This window comes from Natrix helvetica, assembly GCF_964273705.1.
Source record: "Natrix helvetica genome assembly, chromosome: 1".
In the NCBI taxonomy this organism is placed as follows: domain Eukaryota; kingdom Metazoa; phylum Chordata; class Lepidosauria; order Squamata; family Natricidae; genus Natrix; species Natrix helvetica.
This window is the reverse complement of record NC_138548.1, coordinates 186,781,898-186,803,870: the sequence shown is the minus strand read 5'-3', so window position 1 is coordinate 186,803,870 and position 21,973 is coordinate 186,781,898. Positions and strand designations below refer to the sequence as shown.

The 21,973-nt window shown below is 37.6% G+C and overlaps 1 protein-coding gene across 2 annotated transcripts in view; it reads left to right on the top strand.

The window, feature by feature from the left end:
- ERBB4 (erb-b2 receptor tyrosine kinase 4) overlaps positions 1-21,973 on the top strand; it is a 579,983-nt gene that overhangs the window by 409,281 nt on the left and 148,729 nt on the right. For both annotated transcript variants that reach the window (XM_081937069.1, XM_081937068.1), the window contains exons 17-18: positions 30-152; positions 503-601. In XM_081937069.1, the coding sequence (XP_081793195.1) occupies positions 30-152; positions 503-601 (222 nt within the window). The remainder of the gene's footprint in view (positions 1-29; positions 153-502; positions 602-21,973) is intronic.

The following is a 21,973-nucleotide window of genomic DNA, read 5'->3' as shown; positions in this document are numbered from 1 at the left end:
ATCTTTTGTTGTTGTTGTTGTTGTTGTAGCTGGTAGAACCTTTGACTCCTAGTGGCACAGCACCCAATCAGGCACAACTTCGCATTTTGAAGGAAACTGAGCTAAAGCGTGTCAAGATCCTTGGATCGGGGGCCTTTGGAACTGTCTATAAGGTATGTTTCCTTAACGGCAGTACTTCATCAACTATTGTTCCCAGATCTTATGATTATCCATGTGGAATGGCAGAAATCAATGGGCTTCTAGAATAGGATATCAATTTCCTTTTCTTAAAAATGTTCAATTTAATATAAACCCTCTTGTTTCTTCTCTTAATGAATTGAATGGCCAGGAAGAAGTTGGGAAAGGTTGGCAAGAGTTGGGGGACCAAATGCTGTGCAATTTGCTTTACTAGTGCCTAAGTTAGCTTGTGAAAGTGTAGTGGTATGGTCAAATTATGGTCAGAGGACTTTTTTTTTACCATTTGATGAGACAAGCTCTTGTTCACTTTGTCATCCCTCTTTAGGGCATTTGGGTTCCTGAGGGAGAGAGTGTGAAGATTCCTGTAGCAATTAAAATACTGAATGAGACAACTGGTCCAAAGGCTAATGTGGAGTTTATGGATGTAAGTAATATTAATGTTCCATTTCAGTGATATATATGTATGTTATTTATAATTTTAAGGGTGAGAGGAATTATTTGTATGCTTCTTCCAATTTACAAGCGAACAACTTCCATATAATGACAAAAGCAACATTTACACACGGACACACTGCATATGAATAATAGCAATGGCAATGGCACTTAGACTTATACTGCTTCATAGTGTTTTACAGCACTCTCTAAGTAGTTTACAGAGTCGGCATATTGTCCACAATAATCTGGATCCTCATTTAACTGATCTCAGAAGGAGGGAAGGTTGAGTCAATCTTGAGCCTATCAGGACTGAACTCCAAAACTATAGGCAGAATTAGCCTGCAATTCTGCATTCTAACTACTAGGGAGCCATTAGGGCTCCTATAAATTATACATAGCCAACCACTAGCCAACCACTACAGTATCCTGCATTCATACTCTCTTGTTTTTTTTTCTTTTATCATTTCCTCATTAATATATTAATTTCTATGAATTTGACACTCACTCAGACCTATCTTTTCAATGTCCTTAACCACGTAAGGCTCCCACCACATCATCCCAATCATTTGTTCCACAAAGGAGTAGCAGAGACATTCTCTGAAATTGATTGCTTCTTCATTTGATGATCTGTGCAGTGAAGTATTAATTCTAGGGATGCCAGCAGGATGTGTTCAGAAAAGTTGGTAACTGTGATAATGCAGCCGAATCGCCACTCACTTTTTAATGTACAAAGCTCTGTTTTTTATATGCATCACACAACCCATCTGTTTGCTAACTCTTCTAGTTCCTTAGATTATTCTAAGCACCAACTCAGACTAGAAAGCAATTTTCTTCATCATTACCAGGTTATGTCTTCTCAAACACAGCACCAAACGTAATAAAAAGTAGTATTCAGTAATACAATTGTCATATTTCTTTATTTTCATTTATTTTATTTATATCCTATTTCTCCACAAAATATAAATCAGAATAGAGCTGGAAGAGGCTTTGAAGGCCTTCTTGTCCAACCTCCGGTCAAGCAGGAGTCACTATACTATTTCAGATAGAGGGCTGTCCAGTCTTTTCTTTAAAACTTCCAGTCAGCACCTAGAACTTCTGAAGGCAAGCTGTTCCACTGATTAATTGTCCTCACTGTTAGGAAATTTCTCTTAAATCCAAGTTCCTTCTTTCCTTGATTAGTTTCCATCCATTGTTTCTGGTGCTTTGAAAAATAGATTGACCCCCTCTTCTTTGTGGCAGCCTTGGAATATTGCTATCATGTCATCCCTAGTCCTTCTTTCCTCTAGACTTTCCATACCCACTGAAGTATTCCTCCACATGTTCTTCATATGTTTTTGTCTCCAGGCAGTTACTCTGACAGATAAAATCATCTTCTTTGCACTTTTTCCAAAGTCTCAACATCTTTTGTGTAATGTGGTAACCACAACTGGATGCGGGTGTGGTCTTGCTAAGGATTTATAAAGTGGTACTAATATTCCATTGATTTTGATTCAATGCTTCTGTTTATACAACCAAGGATTGCATTAGCTTTTTTGTCTACTGCTGGCTCATACTGTATTTAAGTCATCGTCCATTAGGATTCCAAGTTCCCTCTCACAGTTACTGTTTTTGAGCCAGGTTTCTGTACTTGTATATTTGGTTTTTCCTGCCTATGTGAAAACCTTGCTTTTCTTCACATTAAATTTCATTTTGTTGGATAGTTTGTCAAGATCTTTTTGGACCCTGAGCTTGTCTTCTGGGGGTATTGGCTATTTCTGCCAGCTTAGTGTCATCTGAAAATTTGATGAATTTCCCTTCTATTCCCTCATCTAAATCATTCATGAAGATATTGAAGAATACTTGACCTAAGCCAGAACCTCCCCACTGATTACATCCCTCCATATAGATATAGTACCATTAAGGACTACTGGTTAACTACAGTTTGTCAGCCAGTTAGAAATCCATCTAGTGATGATGCTGTCTATCCCACATTTTTTTAATTTACCAAGAAGTAGGTTGTGTTCAAGAAGAGTAAATTTAAAATACAACTAAAATAGTAGTAAAACTAAACATGTATTTGCCTGCTGGCAGAAAAAAAATGCAGGGAATGACTGATTAATATATTTTCCACCAAGTTTCTGGAAAAAACTCACTGTTTCTTTAAGCTAATTGGTAATTTTAAAATGTGACCATTTTTCTCAGACAGAACCATGTGGATGAAAACTTTGACTGGCTTAGAAATGGCAATAACAATCAATATTTATTAGATAGTAAGTATAGTTAGATTTGGTGTGGAGAGATTGATAAATTCAGATTTATTTGATTCAGATTTCTGAATCAGTTTTTTGAGGCTTTTGCACAGTTGATCTGAAGACATTCAGTTTATTCACCCCAATCAATCTGATTTAAGATTTTCTGCTGCTGATCTTCATTCTGTGCTCCAGCAATTCTGCTTCCTTCTAGAAAGAGTAGCCTAACAGGTTTTTTTTTCTGTCTTCTGATGACTTCTAGTTTTGATTACTATGACGAGTATGGTCTCTTTTTGGATACACGTTGCCAATTGATATGGTTGATGGAAATATATTTCAACTACGTAACTTGTTTCTGAATGCAATTCAGCATACTAAAGTGCCTTGAAATCTTAAATAAGTCAGAACCTGTTTTCTTGAAGGGTTGCCTTCTTGAAAAAGAATCTGCTTATTTTGATGAGAGCAAAGGAAGGATCATGGGTATATCTCTCTGCAATAGCTCTTCTGTGATAAAGTTGCATATTCAGTCAAGGCTGTTGAAGCCACTTTTATTTAGAGATATAGATATAGGCGCATATTGGATTGGTTATAATCATAGTACAAACAAACTGAACTCACCCTATATTATTGCCATGTTGTCCCTTGAGCTAGCTTTTGGGGGTAAGAATGGCTCTTGGCTCCTTTTAAAAAAAACTTTGGCTTATGTGTTTTGTATAATTTACTAGTCTCAAATTTAAGGCTTCATATTCTTTTTACTGCAACTATTTTGAACTCAGCTGTTGCCTTTTGATGGTATATAGAGGAATAAGATGTCATATGATATGGTGACTGACTCATGCATAAATGACTATTTTAGCATAACCCATTAGAGTGATAATACAAAAGATATGCAAGTGGAACGCCTGCTTTCTATGGAAGACCAAGTGATTAGCACTAGGAGCTTGGCTTTTTCTTCATTCTCTGAATGATGTCAGAAAGAAACGGAGAGCAAGGAGTCCTTTTTGTGACCGGTTGGGCCCTTAAATGTTGCATGGGTAGAGGAGAATAGGCCACAGCAATTCAGTAACTCAGCTGTCATTTCACAGTCCTTGAACATTTTCTAATGTACTCATAATGACTATAATGACATAATGCACCTTGTAACTAGATGATGTGGCAGCTCCTTCCTATATTGATCACAACAGGAAACAGTGAAGTGAATAGCAAAGAAAATCCCGAGGTTTGAATGGTGCCTTTTCCTTCCATTCCAGTTCTTTTCATTTTCATTCATCTTTCCTTTGCTTTAAACAATAGAACTTTTATTAGAATTTTATGGGATTGAAACCCATAAAGTCTCAAAGTTTTGAACTGGACTTATTATTACCCTGAGTTAGGTAGCCTCAGCTTTGCATGTGTCAGGAAAGTGGGTGGGAATCTGGATAATTTAATTTGCTCCTACTCTCTATCACCAAGAGGCCTAATGTGGGTTTTCTTTTCTTCCCCCCCCCCCCTTCAAAATAACTTGAATAGCCTTGGGGACAATGTATCTTGACTTTGAGGCATCATTTGTTACTCTACTTTAGAGGAGAAAATATCTCGGCCATACTTTGAACAGAGAAAATCACAGATCTCAGCTGTCTAACAACTTTTTATCTTAACTGTTCTTCAGAGAAGAGAAACTCTACACATAAACTCAGCTGAGATTTGAAGCATGAGTCTTGCAAAAATTGTTAAAGGGATATGGCTTGATAATTAGAGTGCAAGAACAAAACAACCCTTTTATAAGCACATTTCTGCTGCTCTGAAATGTAATCAATTTTTATGAAGAACCTGACTTGTTTTGCAAAATGTGAGTTTAGAAGGAGCTGGGATTTCTTATACTTTTTTTCTTTAGTTACTTCAACTTGCTTTGTTTTAATTATTTAGGGAAATGATCAAAATGCAATTAATAGCGAGATATTACATTTCTAACTTAGGGAGAAGGAGAACAACCCTATGAAAAGTTTTCTACAATTGAGAGAACCTGGAGATTTCTCTGTTCAATTATTTGTATGGTGGTGTTTCTGCAATTTAAGGAATGTGATAAATGAATGCGATAAATTGAATTGTAAGTTCTTACAATCCCGTCTCCATAGCCACTTCTTTACATAAATATATGTAACAGTATTAGATATTTCACTATTCTGTTAGGATTGCATATCCATTACAACTAATTGTTGTTGACTTGTTGACTTTTAGTTGTACTAATCCTTGATCCACTGTTGTATCTTCTGAATCACATTGGGGCCTAAACTAATCTACAGAACCTCAAGGACTATTATAGCCATAAAATATATCTGCACATGTGCAAGGTAATACTGGTAGCCCTTGACTTACAACCACAAGTGGGACCTGAATTTCCATCGCTAAGTGATGTGGTTGTAAAATGTGACATCACTTGATCCATATTCCCTTACTTAGCAACAACAACCCTGGCATTCTCCTTTGCTATTGTTAACTGAATTCCACCAGTCATTAGCCAAGGCTCTACCCAATCCAAGCCATTCTGGACTTGGTCCTTTCCAGCCCCAGGCCTTGGTAAGGGAACTCCCCCAAACTGCCTGTTCCTGCTCATTTTTGCTGTTATCCCTACCCTCACACCCTCTCTTGGGGACAGCAAAAAGCCCCAGAACCATGCAACTCTGGGGCTGCTTGCTATGCTACGGCTCAGGGGCTTTTTGGCATGCTGTAGCTCTGGGGCTGCAAGAAGCCCCTGAAACACAGTGCAGTGTGAAGCTGCAACTGCTCCAAGAAGTTCCAGCCCTCCCAGGAAGCTCCAGCAATGCAGCACAAAACTGCAGTGATCCTGGAAAGCTCCAGTGGTGTGATGCAAAGCTTCAGCAACCCCAGCAACACAGCACAAAGCCCTAGCTGCCCCAGAAAACTCCAGATGCCCTGCATTCCACCACTCCAGATGCCCTTTCCCATTTTCTTGCTCCCATTTCTGACAAGGTGTCCCTGCGAGGCAATTGCTGGCCATGTGAGGCCATCGTCCTTAGGTCTCGCAAGGCAACTGCCATGCATTACCTTGGGCTAGCAGCTGCTTCCCAAAGGGACCAGTTAGGCATGCTTGGTCAGCAGAGGAAGCAAGAAAAGGTCAGCTAGAGCAGCAGGGACGGTGGAGTGCAGGGACCAAAGGGCAATAAATAGGAGAATATAGGCAAGTGGAGAGAGTTGAAGCACTCCTGCAATCATAAGTACAGGTGGGCTGCCTAGCATCTAAATAGTGATCATGCAACCATATGGGCATTGCAACAGGCATAACTTTGGGGTCCGATCATAAGGCCATTTTGTTCAGCACCTTCAAATGGCCACTAAGTCGTTATAATTCAAGAACTACCTGTAATTAGATCTGTATTCTCAGTGGAGAAAGGATGAGACACAAATGTGATAAACATTATAGCAGCATGTTGGTCAAAACTTGCCATTTATCATGGGGGGGGGGGAGTACATTTTAATAATTCCTTCAGAAAAATCCCTGACAGTATAAAAGTTATGCTAAAATACAGACCCTCACATGTGTTAAAAGTTTTTTATTAGACTAATGCATGGATTTATATCCAGCAAATCCTTTTGAGTGCAGGGTAACTCAAATAGCGACGTAAAGGCTTCTTTATTGCTTCCTTTATCTTTTCTTGAATTCTGAATAAGTAAAAAGAAAATAACAATTTCAGTAAAATTAAGGTAAGTGCAGGACTGCAGGATCCATTATAACAAGATAATAGCCTACCAGATAATAAACAATATATACAAAAAGAAAGGCATAACTTTATTTAACATAGCATTCCTGCAGAAATCCAAATGTTCTTAAGAAAGCCATAAAAACTTGGCTCTTCCAGGCAAACTTAGGGGGTTGAGATGGTGTAATGTTCTCTTTACATTTTTAAAAATGTAAATGATGTCAGTGATGTCCCCAGCTGAATGTGTTCTGGGCTTTCATTTTGTTGCATTCTTGTTATTTTTCTTTTTCACCTAATTTACCAGGTATGCATGTATGTATGCCACACAAAGTAGCATATAAATGCACTAAGTAAAAATAGAAAAAAATTAAACTTCAAATAATGCAGCACACTGGCACAAAGCATGCAGATGAACACAGCAACTCTCTTGCACCCCTATCCAAAAACATTCTCATATTCACACACAACAAAAAGGTGACATAAAAAGGGCAAGAAAAGTAGACTTATACATTAAGGTCAGCGTAAGGTAGATAGATAACTTCAAGAAGTGAAAGAGAAAGGCACCAGGACCAGATCTTCCTTACAAATGAATGAGCTTTAATTACTCCTCACAAATAAGGTACCCCCAACCTTTGGAGTGCAAGAGCTGTTGCTAAGAAAATCCGCTGCTCTTTGCTCCCCTCCAAAACTGCTATAAGAATTGCAGTGAAGACTAGAAGGACCAGAGAAATTTTGTTGAGTTTACCCAAAAGGTTTGAATTTCTCAGTCAGGAGTGCAGAGAACGGAAGTAGGCAACTGCCCATAGAGCTGTGTAAGAAATGTAGAATAAGTTTAGTATAACTTTGAAAAATGTGGGAAGAGGATTTTAATGCAAGAGGGTATACGTTTGTGTTATTAGGTGCTATCAATAGAGAGAACTGGCTTTAGTTCTGATGTAACAAGGAACATTCAGACCTGGCAATGCCATGTGAGAGTCTGGAAAGCTTCAGCCAAGTTCTAGCCTACAAATTAAACCTAATAGTCTGAAACGCTTGATTGATTCTTGTTTTTTTTAAAAAAAATAGCTCTTCAAAGAAATGTTAACACTTATGCTATGCTATGCTCAACCCTTCTAATTTGTTTTAATACGGAGTAGATCATTTGATTTGAAAGTAGTAAGGAGAATATTGTTTATGATCTATCATCAGAGTGTCAAGTCTACATAGTGGAGTGCATTCGTGATTAGAATATAAAAAAAATATTTAGTATATTAGTGAAACAGAGAAATTAAGCCCCACTATCCAAGTGTCCTTGCAGTAGGTAAAGATAATAAACACCTCTGGATTAAAGCTTGATTCCTGACACATCCATGCTGTTTCCTTGGCAGTGTTGTAGAAATAATTTGTCATTGCCTTCTTTCTGGACAGATTTGAATTCCCAGTCTAGCCTACAGCCCTGGTATTCTCTAGTGATTTTATTCCTCTATACACTTAAATGTTTCATTATCTCTCTGAAAATAATTAGTTATGCTGCAAGCATAACTCTGCATACATAGACTTCTTTGGGAGTCCCCAAGCTCATTGATATGAAGACAGTTTGACTGATCTGGTTAGCCAATATTGGGCCAGAAGCTAATAATAGAAGACACTGCTGCTAAGTTTGCTAGGGGGAAGTTAAACTAAAGGTTTGGAGATATGATTTGAAATAATTATCCTGTATTCACTTGTTTCCTGATAACAAAGCCTGTAAATTGGGTTGGTTTTATAAATAAAATCCAAGTCACCTTCTTGGTTTCTTCCACATGTATTCTGGCTCTCTAATATCTCTGGAAAGAAATCTTGCTAACTAGAGATAACGTTTTGTTTAGCAAGGCGTGAAGAAGGAGGAAGAGGGAGTGAGAGAGGTGGATGTCAATCTATCTGTCTGTACCCACTCACACATAAAAACATGGCAATGAATACAATCAGCCATTGGATTCTTTTTTTCATCATATTGGAAGTTCAGGAATATGCATAGCCAGGACAATGAAGTTTAATTCTTCCATTATCAGTAGGCATAATTTTTATTTAAAAAGGCAACACATAATTTATTTACACAATATACAGAGTAATGCAGAGAAAGCATACTTTGCTGTGTCAAAATGCAGTAGAAATGGCTTCCTGCTGTAGCCCTCATTTTTCCTAGGAACATAGTACTTTGTCCCTGTATATTTTCTGGAAGCACTATGAAAAATCTGGTCCTCATTGTCAGCTCAGAAAAGAAAAATGTATTAATTATCATTCAATACATAGATACTTCAGTGTATGAGTTCCTGGGGGAAAACAGTCTTTTTACTTGAGGACACCCACTCTTGAAAATGGTTGAGAAAAGGTTTCATGTGCTAACTCTTTGGAGCAATCAACTTGTAAAAACTAGAAACTGGATCATCCATTACATTTATCTACTTTTAGATGGGGATGAGAGGGAGGCAGGTCAGACCCATTCTATTTGCCATTTATGAAAGTACTCTCTACTCATGATTTCTAGGGAATCTCTACTCATGATTTAAATTGTAGACTCATCCTCATGCTGAATCTCAGTCAGTAGATAAACAGACATATTTTAAACAAATTTCTATTTTAAAACTGTTTCTAAAACAGTTGAAAATTACAATGCACTTTGTTCCTAGACTTGGAAGAACTTGAGGCTAAAGTTTGCTAAAGCTAAAGCAATGCTGGCATAGGAGTAGACCATGATTTCATTTAGCACAAAAATACAAAACGTATGCCTGTGGGATCCAGTGATGTGCGGTGAGGTTTATGGCTGGTGAGGCTGGTGATGTCATCAGGAAGGCGGGGAATGGGACCACACGTGCTGAAGGCTGAGGCTATCTACCTAAACCCCAGACGCACAGAAAAGCACTGAAAAGCACTTCGCCTCCAAGCCACTTCGTCTTGATGACGTCACCGACGTTGCTGCTGGGCATGCCCGGACGGAGGTAACCAGAGTGGCGCCGAGGGGTCCGGGCGGACGAAAGAACGAGCGAGCGAGCAATGGAGGATCAGGCAGCCTGATCCTCTGTCGCTCGTCTGCCGGACTGCCTCGGCGCCACTCTGGCTACTTCTGTCCATCCGCGCATGGCAGCTGCGGCAACGTCATCAAGCCCCTGCCACTTCTGGACGTCTATTGCAGTCGCGAGGAGCACGCAAAGTACAGCGGAGGCAGGAAGGTTATTGGTGCTTCCGAGAACCCTCCTGCCTCCGCCGGTTGCCCAGCTGGCACCGCCCCGCATGCGCTCCTCCTCCTCCCTCCTCTTCCTCTTATATATATGAAACTCCCTTGTGGATATTATTATTATATATTATTATTTCATGATGAGAGGTGAGGCTCTGCCTCCCCTACCTCCCCTGAGCGCACGTCCCTGGTGGGATCTTTAATCCCTCCCCTCAAAGCATATTATACCTTTTATTTCCATATAGGGATCATTCCTTTTCCAAATTTATGGAAGACCAGTGTTCTCTTTACCTGAAATAATCAGATCTGTTCAAAGGTAGAAGTGTGGCTGGGGAAGAGATGCATGTATTCAGTCACAGTTTTGTTCCACATAGCATCAACCTTGTGAACTCTGAAATTTCCTATTTCTGCTACATATTCAAAATGGACACTGGTGTGTGTGTGTGTGTGTGTGTGTGTGTGTGTGTGTGTGTGATGCAGTTATATATTTATGTAAGTATATAGCATGTGTATATGTGTATTACGTGTTTGGATAGTTATACACTTTCTCTTGAGAGCAGGCAACAGAATTTCATTTGTGGGCCAATGTGCTTCACAGTAAAAAAGTGAAAATAAAAGTGATTTTATCTTACTTCAACTCTTCTCCTCACACCTCATCTTACCTTATAACTGATATGCATACAGTTTCCTGTCTCCAATCTCCTTCTGCCATTTGTCAGAAATGGTGTAGGGTCTCCTGCTTGGGGTGTGTGTGTGGAGTAGATGACCTACAAGTTTCCTTCCAATTCTGATAATCTGTTAAAGGGAGTAAAGAGTCAGCATACTCAATCTCACGTCATAGTGTCAGAGATAGTTTTCTCCAATGTAACTGCAGGTTATGCGTATATTTTTCAGTAATTCTGATTCTTAAAACTACTCTGTAGGCTGAAGCTAATTTTTTCTTGTTTATTCCCCGCAAATTCAGCATTTGTCTTTTAAAAAAAATTAAAGTAAAATATTAATATTAAATAAAATTAGAGTTGTTATTATCAAACACCTGTGTTCCCCTTTTGTAAATAATGAAAGAAGGAAACAGAGAAAGAAGTACTGCGTTTTAAAGCAATATTTTTTATCTAGAACTGTGCAATTAATACCAATAATTTTTATTACTTTAAGGGATTAATAGTCTGTATCAAATAATTTACTATTATTAAATAATTTTATCTTCAAAAGATAAAAAACCAAAAAAGATTTATGTAACCATTTTTCCAACTAACAAATTTTAATTAAAAGTTTTTCATCAGCTTCACCTGATTTCGTCATATGCATAGAATGGCTGGATGGAAGTGGGATTTAAAGTGGGGTGAGAATAGGAGGGAAGAGGAAGATAGGCTGGTTAGGCAGATGCAAGTTGTATGAGAGACGTATTAGGAGTATCTTATCAATTAATAACCATGATATAGTTTAAAAAAACATTATCAAACATAGAATTATGTTTGTGGATACCTTCTGTGATTGCCTGAAACCATTTGATGTATGAGAGTGCAGCAGTCTCTCACTCAGTGGTGCTGTTAAAATCTTATTTTTTCCAAAACAGTCACTTAAAGTCTGACATAGAATATCCTGGGAGATTGAAATATTATTTGGCCCTTGTTTTGACTCTTGGTGTCAGATCTGTATGTGTCCATTAATTCTTGCGAATGGGTATGTTTGTGTTTCCAGCTAAGTAATTTTTAAAACATTATTTGCCTCCCAAAAACTCCTGAAGAGTTTTTACTCTTTATCTGATGGACTATGATAGCATGATAATACCTCTGAGTTAAGTGACTTGGAAGTCAGGAGCCAAACATAGAAGCCATGAAAAAAGAACAGCGTGCAATTAATCATCCCAGTTTCAGTGTGCTGAAGAGCCAAGAGTTTAGAAATTTAGAGGTTTAGACAGATTAGGTTAAGGACATCAAGACAGATTTTTGCCATTGTAAATTAGATCAAGTGCTAATGCACATGTAGAAGAAAGGTCTTAGGAAATCTGATTCCTCATTCTTTATCATTATGTAGAAACAGCCTGAACTTTGGACACCTGTCAGATCTATTCTTATGCTGAACAAATGAACAAACACAATCCCCAGCAGGAGGCGAATCCTATCACATCCTATTTCATATACAATGTATTTCTGTATTTACAGGCCTAAATAATGATAAATGAAAATGAAATAGATGAAATGTTCCCAATGCTCTGAGTTAGTTAAATGTCATCCAAAACTGAATCCACTATTTCCAGGAATATTTAACAATGTTTTTTCTATTCATCTTTTTAAAAATAACAACCCTCTCCTTGCAAAAATATTAACCATAAAAACCATCTTCTTCCGGCATGCGGTTAGTCAGAGTATAAAAAAGGGATTCTTTAATCTTCTATGTACTCTTTTTGGAAAAGAACCTCAATGAAGTTTGCTGTGACAATGTCAGCTTTTTAAGATAGTCCAGACAAGAAGCACCAATCATCACTACTAATATTATCTTTATTTTAAGGTTATGGTAACAGAATCTTGCAAAACTGAAAGTGTTATCGCTCTCCATCTTTACCTTTACTGTCCAAGAAACTAGCTTTTGAGACTTTTTGCCACACCCTCCATTGCTTCTGTGGACTAAGCTACTACTTATCTGACAGTTGCTTAATCTAGTCTGTGGTCTGTCCTCCTTCATCTCAAAGGCATTCTCACAGGTTATTATACATAGGAAAAACTATTTACATATTTTTGTTGAGAGTATTAGTGGCTCACCATATAGAAAATCTGCAAAAAAAATTAGCAGACCAATTAATAAAAAAGAGTGAGAAAGAAGATAAACAACTACTGAAAACTATCTTCTACCTCTAATGCTAGTATCCAGGGATGCTATAATCAATAGTACTTAGAGTCAAGAAAGTCCATAATTGAGTCATAAATTCCTTTTTAAAGAAGGTAGAAAAGTTTTAAACAAAATATTTCAGTCGCCGATAGCTGCATTTTAGCTATGTACAAGTTGCCCTCAGCTTACAACCACAATTGGCCAAAATTTCCATTTAAGCAGGACAGTTGTTAAGTGAATTTTGCCCCATTTTATTACCTTTCTTGACACAATTGACTTTGAAAGGCCACTAAACAGAGGTTGTAAGTCAAGGACCACCTTTATATCTCAGAAAAACATAACACTTGTATTTGCAATTTATGAAACAAGAGGTTATAAGGTATATGTTCATCAACATGCATGAGATGTGAGGTATGAATCATAAAATAAATATCATATTAGGAGGCATATAAAAGGAAAACTCATAAAAAGCCATTTCAGTTTCTGAAGAACATCAGTTGATACTTACACTAGACCTCTTCAGCAAATACTTCATATCATAGGGTTTTAAAAAATATTAGTATGCCATGCTAAACTAGCTTAGCAATCTTTGACATGATTTTTTGGTCAGTTTTAACCTGTAATAGAATTGAGTTGCAGTAACAAATGACTTTTTACTTCAAAGAATATTTGAGAAATATAAATCTGTATTTAAAATCCAAGAGAAAATTAGATACAAACTTGCACATGATGGGGAACATTGTGCAAGCAGGATTTCAAATGTTATGAAACTGCAGTGGCATCCAGCTGAAAATAGAAAGTCACAACACACCTTCCTTATCCAGTTACCATGTTTCATTCAAAAAAGAAATGTTCTAATAGAGGGGTTTAAATTTGAATGCAGAATATAATCAGGTAGTTTATAAATAACCTATAAATGCATTTAGGAAATTAACTAAATCAGATGAGTATGAAGACCTAGAAGCAAAGGAGATCTAGTGGAGAAAAAATGTATCAGAAAACATCCTTGATAAATATCTGCAACACAAAATGTGAAATTGAATAAAGCATTTGCTATAGCTAGACTATGTGAAAGTGATCAAGAAGAAAGCTGCCTCAAGGCAATATCTCTTTAAATTCTTTCATTAATTGTGGAAGTATCAGTAAAATGTGATCAGGGAGACAATGTTCCAGGAGACAGAGAAAATTTCTTCTTATCACTGTGGATTATGGCACCATTTCAGAGAATATATGAATACTACTGAATAAAAAATATTTGTTTACTGTAAAGAAATTAACCAATTAACCTGAGTTTGTTCTAAGAAAGCCAGGGATGCATCTTGTAACTAGGACCTAATACAGATACATTGAAGAAGTCTTTAAGGGTTGTTAGGACAATAGACAAGGAAAATAATTTAAAAAGGATTTGTTGTTTTGATACATTTTGAAGAAATAGTTACAAAAATAGCTGGCACACCAATAAGCTGTTCAGCAATACAGCAATCAAGCTGGCCGTGTTGAGAGGCTTGAAGGCATTGGAGGTACTTGACAAAACAAATGTTATATTGTGCAGGCCTGGAGTATGTTATCAAAAATCCATAGTCATTACTTGGGTGAAAATGTACCTTTGCCCTTGATATTCTCCTGAAAGAAAACTCTGTGGATGATCTCACATGCTACTGCTTATGCTCAGAGTCAACTGGATTAATTGCAAAATATATCACTTCTTATTTAAAAGGCTTGGACAAATTTCTGAATATTCTTACGTAGAGTTTCAGTGAATCAGCTTATTGCACCTGATGCATGGCTCCCAATACACCCCCACACCATGCTAAAAGGTGTGAATGTTGAACTAGAGTAAATAGGGGATGATAGTATTTTAAAATGCATTAAGTCATCCAACATATTGAATACCAAAGACAGATACTAATGAAATCTGTGTTCATCTTGATCAGAGGTCATAACAAGATATAGTGTGAGATAATCATCCTTTGCCAACAACGTGCAACATTTTGATGCTAAGCAAAGTGCATGGAGTTTTGCTGATTTGTTGCAACCAAGGATTTTTGGCAAGTAAAATTGGGTCCAATATCTCACAATTTGACAACCTTTACAAGTGCCGTATTTCTTATACTTCCTATAAATTTTTGTTTACATTTTTAAATATCCCTCCCGGGGGAGGGTGCTTAGCAAAAGGTGATGGACTTTCTCCTGTAGGATCTCCTAGCATTGTGAGGTATATGGAAGATTGCTATCTACGTAGCAACTGTTAAGGAGCTCTAGACTAATGCCACTTTGATCTTGAAGAGATTATTATCTGTTTTATCAACCAATGGAATTAAGTCTGCAAGCTCCAATTTCTGAAAAACTGGATTTGCTTTATCCTTTTTTAGCCACCTTTAGCTGTCTCAATATATTTATTCTTAATTATTCAGAAATTTCAGAACTGCTATACCTGGTGACTTGAAAAGGAGCCATTTGGCACTGGCTTGCACAGCTGAATCAGCAGTTCAACAATTGAAAGATGGATTAACTAAGGAACCTTTGTGTCTTAAAAATCTGAGTGCATCAAATTTATGGTGATTGTTTACAGTCCTATGAAACTAGATGCCATCTTGCTACAGATTCAGAAAGATCAAAGAAGAGTGTTTCATATATTATCAACTTTCATTCTGGAATATAGGAAATAATTTTGGAAAGTTTATGGGTTATAATGTCTTTTTCAGATATTGTTCATACACACTCATACAGTTGCTATGGAGATTACCATTTTTACCTCAAGCTGAAGAGATAGCAGCAAGCAAAAAATGTTAACAAAACAAAAGCTTGCCTGAAGAGTTTGTTTTTAATAGAAGCATACAGAAAAATAGTCCAAATTCAATCCATGGTTTGAGAGCAAGGTCAAGGTTGTCATCTAGTTCAAAATTCAGAAGTTCAAAATTTCTTATATGAACAGGATTCTCAGGTGTCATGCAAGAAGCAGAGATTAGATATTGTTTCCAGCAAAAGGAACATGAATCAGGGCTACATCTTCAATCAATCTGCAACTGGTCACCTATTCTGAAATCTGCCATAAGAATTATTTGCAATACAATATTGTTTGGAAAAAGTCATAGCACTTTTTTGTGGATAGCCGTTTTTATCATAAATCAAGTTTCTTTCCCCTTCTTATAATATAACATAACACTACAACTCAAAATAAAACAAGTGATTCCATGCGATTATAAAATTAGTAGTTGGAAAAATAATAGTGGGCCCTTTACTGGGATTTTGTCTCTACAAAGATAGAAGGATTTTGCTTTGTTTCAATATGCTATGGAGGAAGACAGTGTTTCTTTCCCAGGGGAAAAAATGTAACAAAGTGATAACCTAGGCCTCTGTGTTATCTTACCCACTTGTTTTATCTTCTCAAGGAAAATGTTGGGATTACTGGGAGATATAATACCAATTTGCTTGTGATAAGAGTGATATTAGCAGTCAATACCACCTTACAACTGGTTCATTAATCAGGTTACAAAGGTATACCATGAGATGGGGAAATATTGACTGTTTTTCCTGTGGATAAATAGAACAGCTGTCTTGTGCGCAAAACATGAGTTTTCACAAATAATTTCCTTTAAACTTAAATGAAAGCATCCTTTGAGTTTTTATAATAAGCAATTGTAAGACTAAGAATTATTCAGACAAATGTGTCTTGCAAAATATTCAGGAGTTATTCCAGATGAGATTCATGTTGATATTTTTTGCATCTCTGAAAAAATATTGTGCATGTAAAAATATCTAGTTGATTTTCTTCCTCTTCCTCCTCCCTGCTTTACATTTGATAAAATGTATATTCTTGCCTTTATTGCAAGATAAACACTTGAAGCCTCCTATTAATATTGTTCTGTGAACAAGATCCTGTATATGGATTTATGACCTTGGTGATAAAAACTTAAATGATATGGTATTATGACGCAGAATTATCAGAGGAACTAGAAAGGACAAGTGTAGATATACTAGTATTTATTACAAGTAATAAATATATTGATTTATGTTTGAAAGGTTTGCATCTGTCTTGTAATTTGCTAATTAAAAGGTAAAGAGAGAAGGCAGAGGAGAAAAAAGTTTTCTCAGAATATACTTCCTAAAAACATATCCCCAACTAATTTTCTCGTTTATTTCACTTAAAAGAAGGAAGAATTTCTGCAGTGTCACCAGTCCCCGGTGTTTTATGTCTGGTGGTTGAGCTGAGAATTGTTTATCTGAGATGCCTGAATGTATCTGTGAGAGACGCACTTCCGGTCTCTTTTTCAGGTTCAATGAAGTTGCTAGGAGGCAAAGGTTCCAATATTTGTATTACAGTAGCTCTGGGAAGGGGATGGAATTGATCTTGATCTCAAAAGGAATGACAGGAACTTTTCCCTTCTTCCCCTTCTATCCCTATTTCTATGTTCCATTGTGCCAAAAATCTTTCTCCACTTCCTTGAACTGGGACGAGTCCTTTCCTGAAGGGAATGAAGCATTGAAAATAAAGTGGAGAACCTGGTTGTGCAGGTTCCCTGTTTTGAAGTTTTGTATATTGTATAAAACAATAGGATGCAGAATAATGAATTTACGGTAGAGGAAGGCAAAGTCCAGTAAGGGAAACAATGGGACCAATTACATGGAAAATGGTGAGCATTTGCGAAGTTCAAGCAGGGCTAGGCATTCATCACTGAGTAGGGGGTTCCTTCCAATTCTAGAATCCCATCTATTTGTTAACTAGGTAAATGTATGTCCCCCACCTCCCTGCTTGACTCTACATGGCTTGGAGGTGGTAACCTAGTGAATTGTACCCAGAAGAAGCAAGCATAGCTTGAAAAACAAAGGGGACATTGCACATACACAATACATCTATTACTGCTTATGCCTCTGCTTTCTATCTGAAGAGCCTTCCAATTCAGAAATGGGCATAACTAGTGCACCAAATTAACATCTTAGCAAAAAGCTACCACCTGTTTTTCAAGTAGGACCTGTGAGTCGAATAAGATCCCAAATTCTGATATAAGAAGGGGACTCCCCATGAAAACTAAAGATGGAAGATCCCCAGAACTTGGGGGGAAGAGACCAAACAAATTCTCTTGATCTTGTTAGGATTGAAAATAAGTATATTCTTCTCCATCCAGGGCCACACAATCTCCAGGCTTTGAGACTGGACTTTGAAAGCATTACTTGGTTGGGGTCAAGATGCATAATTGGCAGGGGTGAAATTCAGCAGGTTCTGACAGGTTCTGGGGAATCGGTAGTGGAAATTTTGAATAGTTTGGAGAACCAGCAAATACCACCTCTGGCCGGCCCCAGAGTGGGGTGGGAATGGAGATTTTGCAATATCCTTCCCCCAGGAGTGGGGAGAGAATGGGGATTTTGCAGTAACCTTCCCCTGCCACACCCACAAATCACCCCCACAGAACCGGTAGTAAAAAAAGTTGAATTTCACCACTGATAATTGGATATCATCAGTATGTTGATAATATCTGACCCCAAAGTGACAGATCACCTTGCCCAGTGGCTTCACATAGATGTTAAAGAATTGGGGAGGTAGAGTGGTATTTTGTGATAGAATGCAGAGGCAACATATGACAGCGTCCCCCATTCCAACCGGCCACCTGTTCTTCTGGTTTGTGGCATGCATGCAAGCGCTAAGACCAGCTGGCCAGTGTGCATGCGCATGCCGGCAACTGGAAGAGCATGCACACTGGGCAGCTGCTCTTCTGGTTTCTGGCACTCCCGCACATGTGAAGATCAGCTGGCCAGCACACCGGAACCTGGAAGAGCAACAGGCAACGGCTCGCATGTTCGGAGAGATGGCTGTGCGTGCCACTTCTGGCACTCGTACCATAGGTTTGCCATCACGGCTATAGGCTTTAAAAAACCCAACCAATTTGAAACCATTCTGGCCACGAAGAAGGCAGTAGCAAATGACTATTGCTTGCTGCCAAGTTAATTATGTGGATGTGCCTGGGAATTTATTAATATTCTAATAGAAACAGAGGAATTGAGCAACAATGTTTTGGAGGTCTTAATGGAAGTTTCATTAAAAGAATTAGCATCATCACGCTGAACATTCCACAGAGTAGTAGCATACCTGTATATAGAAACATTCTCCAAAAATAAAACATTTTGTATGGGGACAAATGCTAACTCCATTTTCCCATACCCAGTTGCCTTTATGTAGCTTACCTTTTCTTTAGGTTTTGTTTTGTCTGTTTTACTGCTTCATTTGCTTCCTTGTGTTTGTCATCTCCATTTGTTTCTCCCTGTCCCTTAGGCTTCTATTCCTTTGCTTGCTTCATGCTTCTCATTGTCTGGCTAGCATTTCCAGCAGATCTATTTGGCCTATATAATTCTTAAACTTTCCTCATGATTGGCAGAAGTATTGGCATGTCCTGGTGTGTTATTAAATGAGAGTTCAAAATCACACGTAACAATGCAAGATCTTCTTTATATGTTTTCTTGAGAAATAGATAGCAGTTCTCATATTTTATGCATCCAAGTTTAGCTGATACTTTCTTCTCCAATAAAAGCAAACTGCTACTGAGAGTTTAATATATTCTCTTTCCTTCATTTTCATAGGAACATGAAAAAAATAGTTCTTTTCGATTTTGGAATAACATTTACTGCTGTTGATTTTTGGACTATTCCTGATGCTCCTCAATATTCTTTCCAATTGTATGTCTATTGTTGAAGGGATTTGCATGAAGATAAGCAGAATTGAACTCTGAATTGTGGCTGTGTGGTGGCATATTAAATCAGCATGGTGTTGACAGTCATCTTAAAAAATACATCAGAATGAGAAGAGAAAGGCAGTCTGGTTTAATAGTATCTGTTCAATGTTAATAATAGTTAAAAGAACACACATACACACACACACACACACACACACACATTGTAAGGCACCAGAGGAAAAAAGGCAATCCCAAAATTAGACCTCCAGGAGCAGCTGTTATTTCACCTGTGGCTAAAAGTTAGAGAATGGCAGGGTTCATTGCTCACAGATGGAAGGTTGCAGAACTCATCTCCCTCTCTATATTCTCATTGGTCTACAGGTAGGAGACCAGCAATTTAAAACAGAAATGCTTATTCTATTATTAAGGTGCAGTGGGATGGAAAAAGATGCTAATAAAGAGATGCTAGTATTTCTTCTTGACCTCATATAGGGTTGACGAAAGAATGGAATATTAATTCCAACACAGAACAAATGTTTTTTAATGGATCTGTTCTTTCTGCTTCTACTCTTCATTACCCCACTCATTCTTTGCCATTAGTTACACTTAGATCGTAATCTACCCCTCCAAAACCATGAAAAAAAGCTTTACACGATTTCAAAAAGATTTCAAAAAATAAAAGGTTAAGACATCTGTTACATCTCTCTCCTTATAATTAGTGTCTTGTTCATCTACTTTTTTATGTAAAGCAACTATTATGCAAATATTCAGCAATTTTGTTTCGAGTCCTCTTTGTACTTGGATGAGCAATTTTGTGTAATTCTAATTCAACTGCCTCTATCACATCACCCCGTAATTTTTTCCCCTGTTCCCATCCACCCTTCCATCTTGTATTTATGATGATGGTGAAGATGATTATAATTTTGTAGAAGGAGTGGTTAGTACGAAATATGTTTATGCTTAGTGAATCAAGCTTTGAGGTATTCATATGAAATAAAGTCACATCACAGTTCCTCTCTTATAGAGGAATCCTCACTTTCTACCCCTTTACACAGTAGTATAAATATTAGAAATAGTCATTTGTAGATCCATATGAATTAAATCTGATCCTATTCTAAGCCAACCTAGCAGTTCAAAAGCATGTAAAATGCAAGTAGAAAAATAGGGACCACCTTGGTGGGAAGGTACCAGCGTTCTGTGCACCTTTGGTATTTAGTCATGCTGGCCACATGATCACAGAGACGTCTTCAGATAGCCTTGGCTCTTCGGCTTTGAAATGGAGATGAGCACCGCCCCCTACAATCGGGAACGACTAGCACATATGTGTGAGGAGAACCTTTAGCTTTACTATTCTAATCACTTATTTGATTTGGTTAATCAAGTTGATTTTATTTAATTTTAGTTATATTTCCTTTTGCTTGAATTTGAATTTTTTTCTAACATTCAGTTGAAATCTGTTTTCTTGTATCTTAAATCCACCATGTCATTTCCTACACACTGGAATGAGAGAACAAGTCTCATCTTTTTATGAGGTGTAGAATAGAATAGAATTCTTTATTGCCCAAGTGTTATTGGACACACAAGGAATTTGTCTTTGGTGCATATGCTCTCAGTGTACATTAAAAAAAGATACATTCATCACAAATCATAAGGTACAACACTTAATGTTAGTCATAGAGTACAAATCATACTAGGAAACCATCAATATATATGTTACGGTGAAAGACCGAAATCTGGTGAATGTCGACATTCACCGGTGAAAGACCGAATATTTCATTACATCGTTTTACATTCGGACCTTCACCGGTGAATGTCGACATTCACATAGTCGCTTGGTGTATGTCCGAAAATACCCTTATCCTCTCGACACCCTTACCCTAATCCCCTTACCCTAATACCTCGGCTCCTCGCTTCCTTTTAAGCGTCTTCTATTCGCGGAGTTTGTTTTTTTTAAACCTGCGATCCTTAAGAAGACGCTTAAAAGGAAGCGAGGAGCCGAGGTATTAGGGTAAGACAATTAGGGTAAGGGTGTCGAGAGGATTACCCTTATCCTCTCGACACCCTTACCCTAATACCTCGGCTCCTCGCTTCCTTTTAAGCGTCTTCTATTCGCGGAGTTTGTTTTTTTTAAACCTGCGATCCTTAAGAAGACGCTTAAAAGGAAGCGAGGAGCCGAGGTATTAGGGTAAGAGGATTAGGGTAAGGGTGTCGAGAGGATTACCCTTATCCTCTCGACACCCTTACCCTAATACCTCGGCTCCTTGCTTCCTTTTAAGCGTCTTCTTAAGGATCGCAGGTTTAAAAAAAAAAACTCCGCGAATAGAAGACGCTTAAAAGGAAGCGAGGAGCCGAGGTATTAGGGTAAGGGGATTAGGGTAAGGGTGTCGAGAAGATAAGGGTATTTTCGGACATACATCAAGCGACTATGTGAATGTCGACATTCACCGGTGAAGGTCCGAATGTAAAACGATGTAATGAAATATTCGGTCTTTCACCGGTGAATGTCGACATTCACCAGATTTCGGTCTTTCACTGTAACACATATATAAAATTATTAATAATGTTATTAATCTTTCTTCATAGGATAAGTTTCTAACCCCCAGCCATCTTTGTTGACCCTTTTTGGAACTTTCTGAATTCTTTTTTTAAATTATAAAACCCATTGTAGGGTAAGGTTCTGGAAGTAGGGTCTGACAGATAAAATGAAAAGAAATGATTACTTCCTGTAAATTGAAAATTATATTTCAG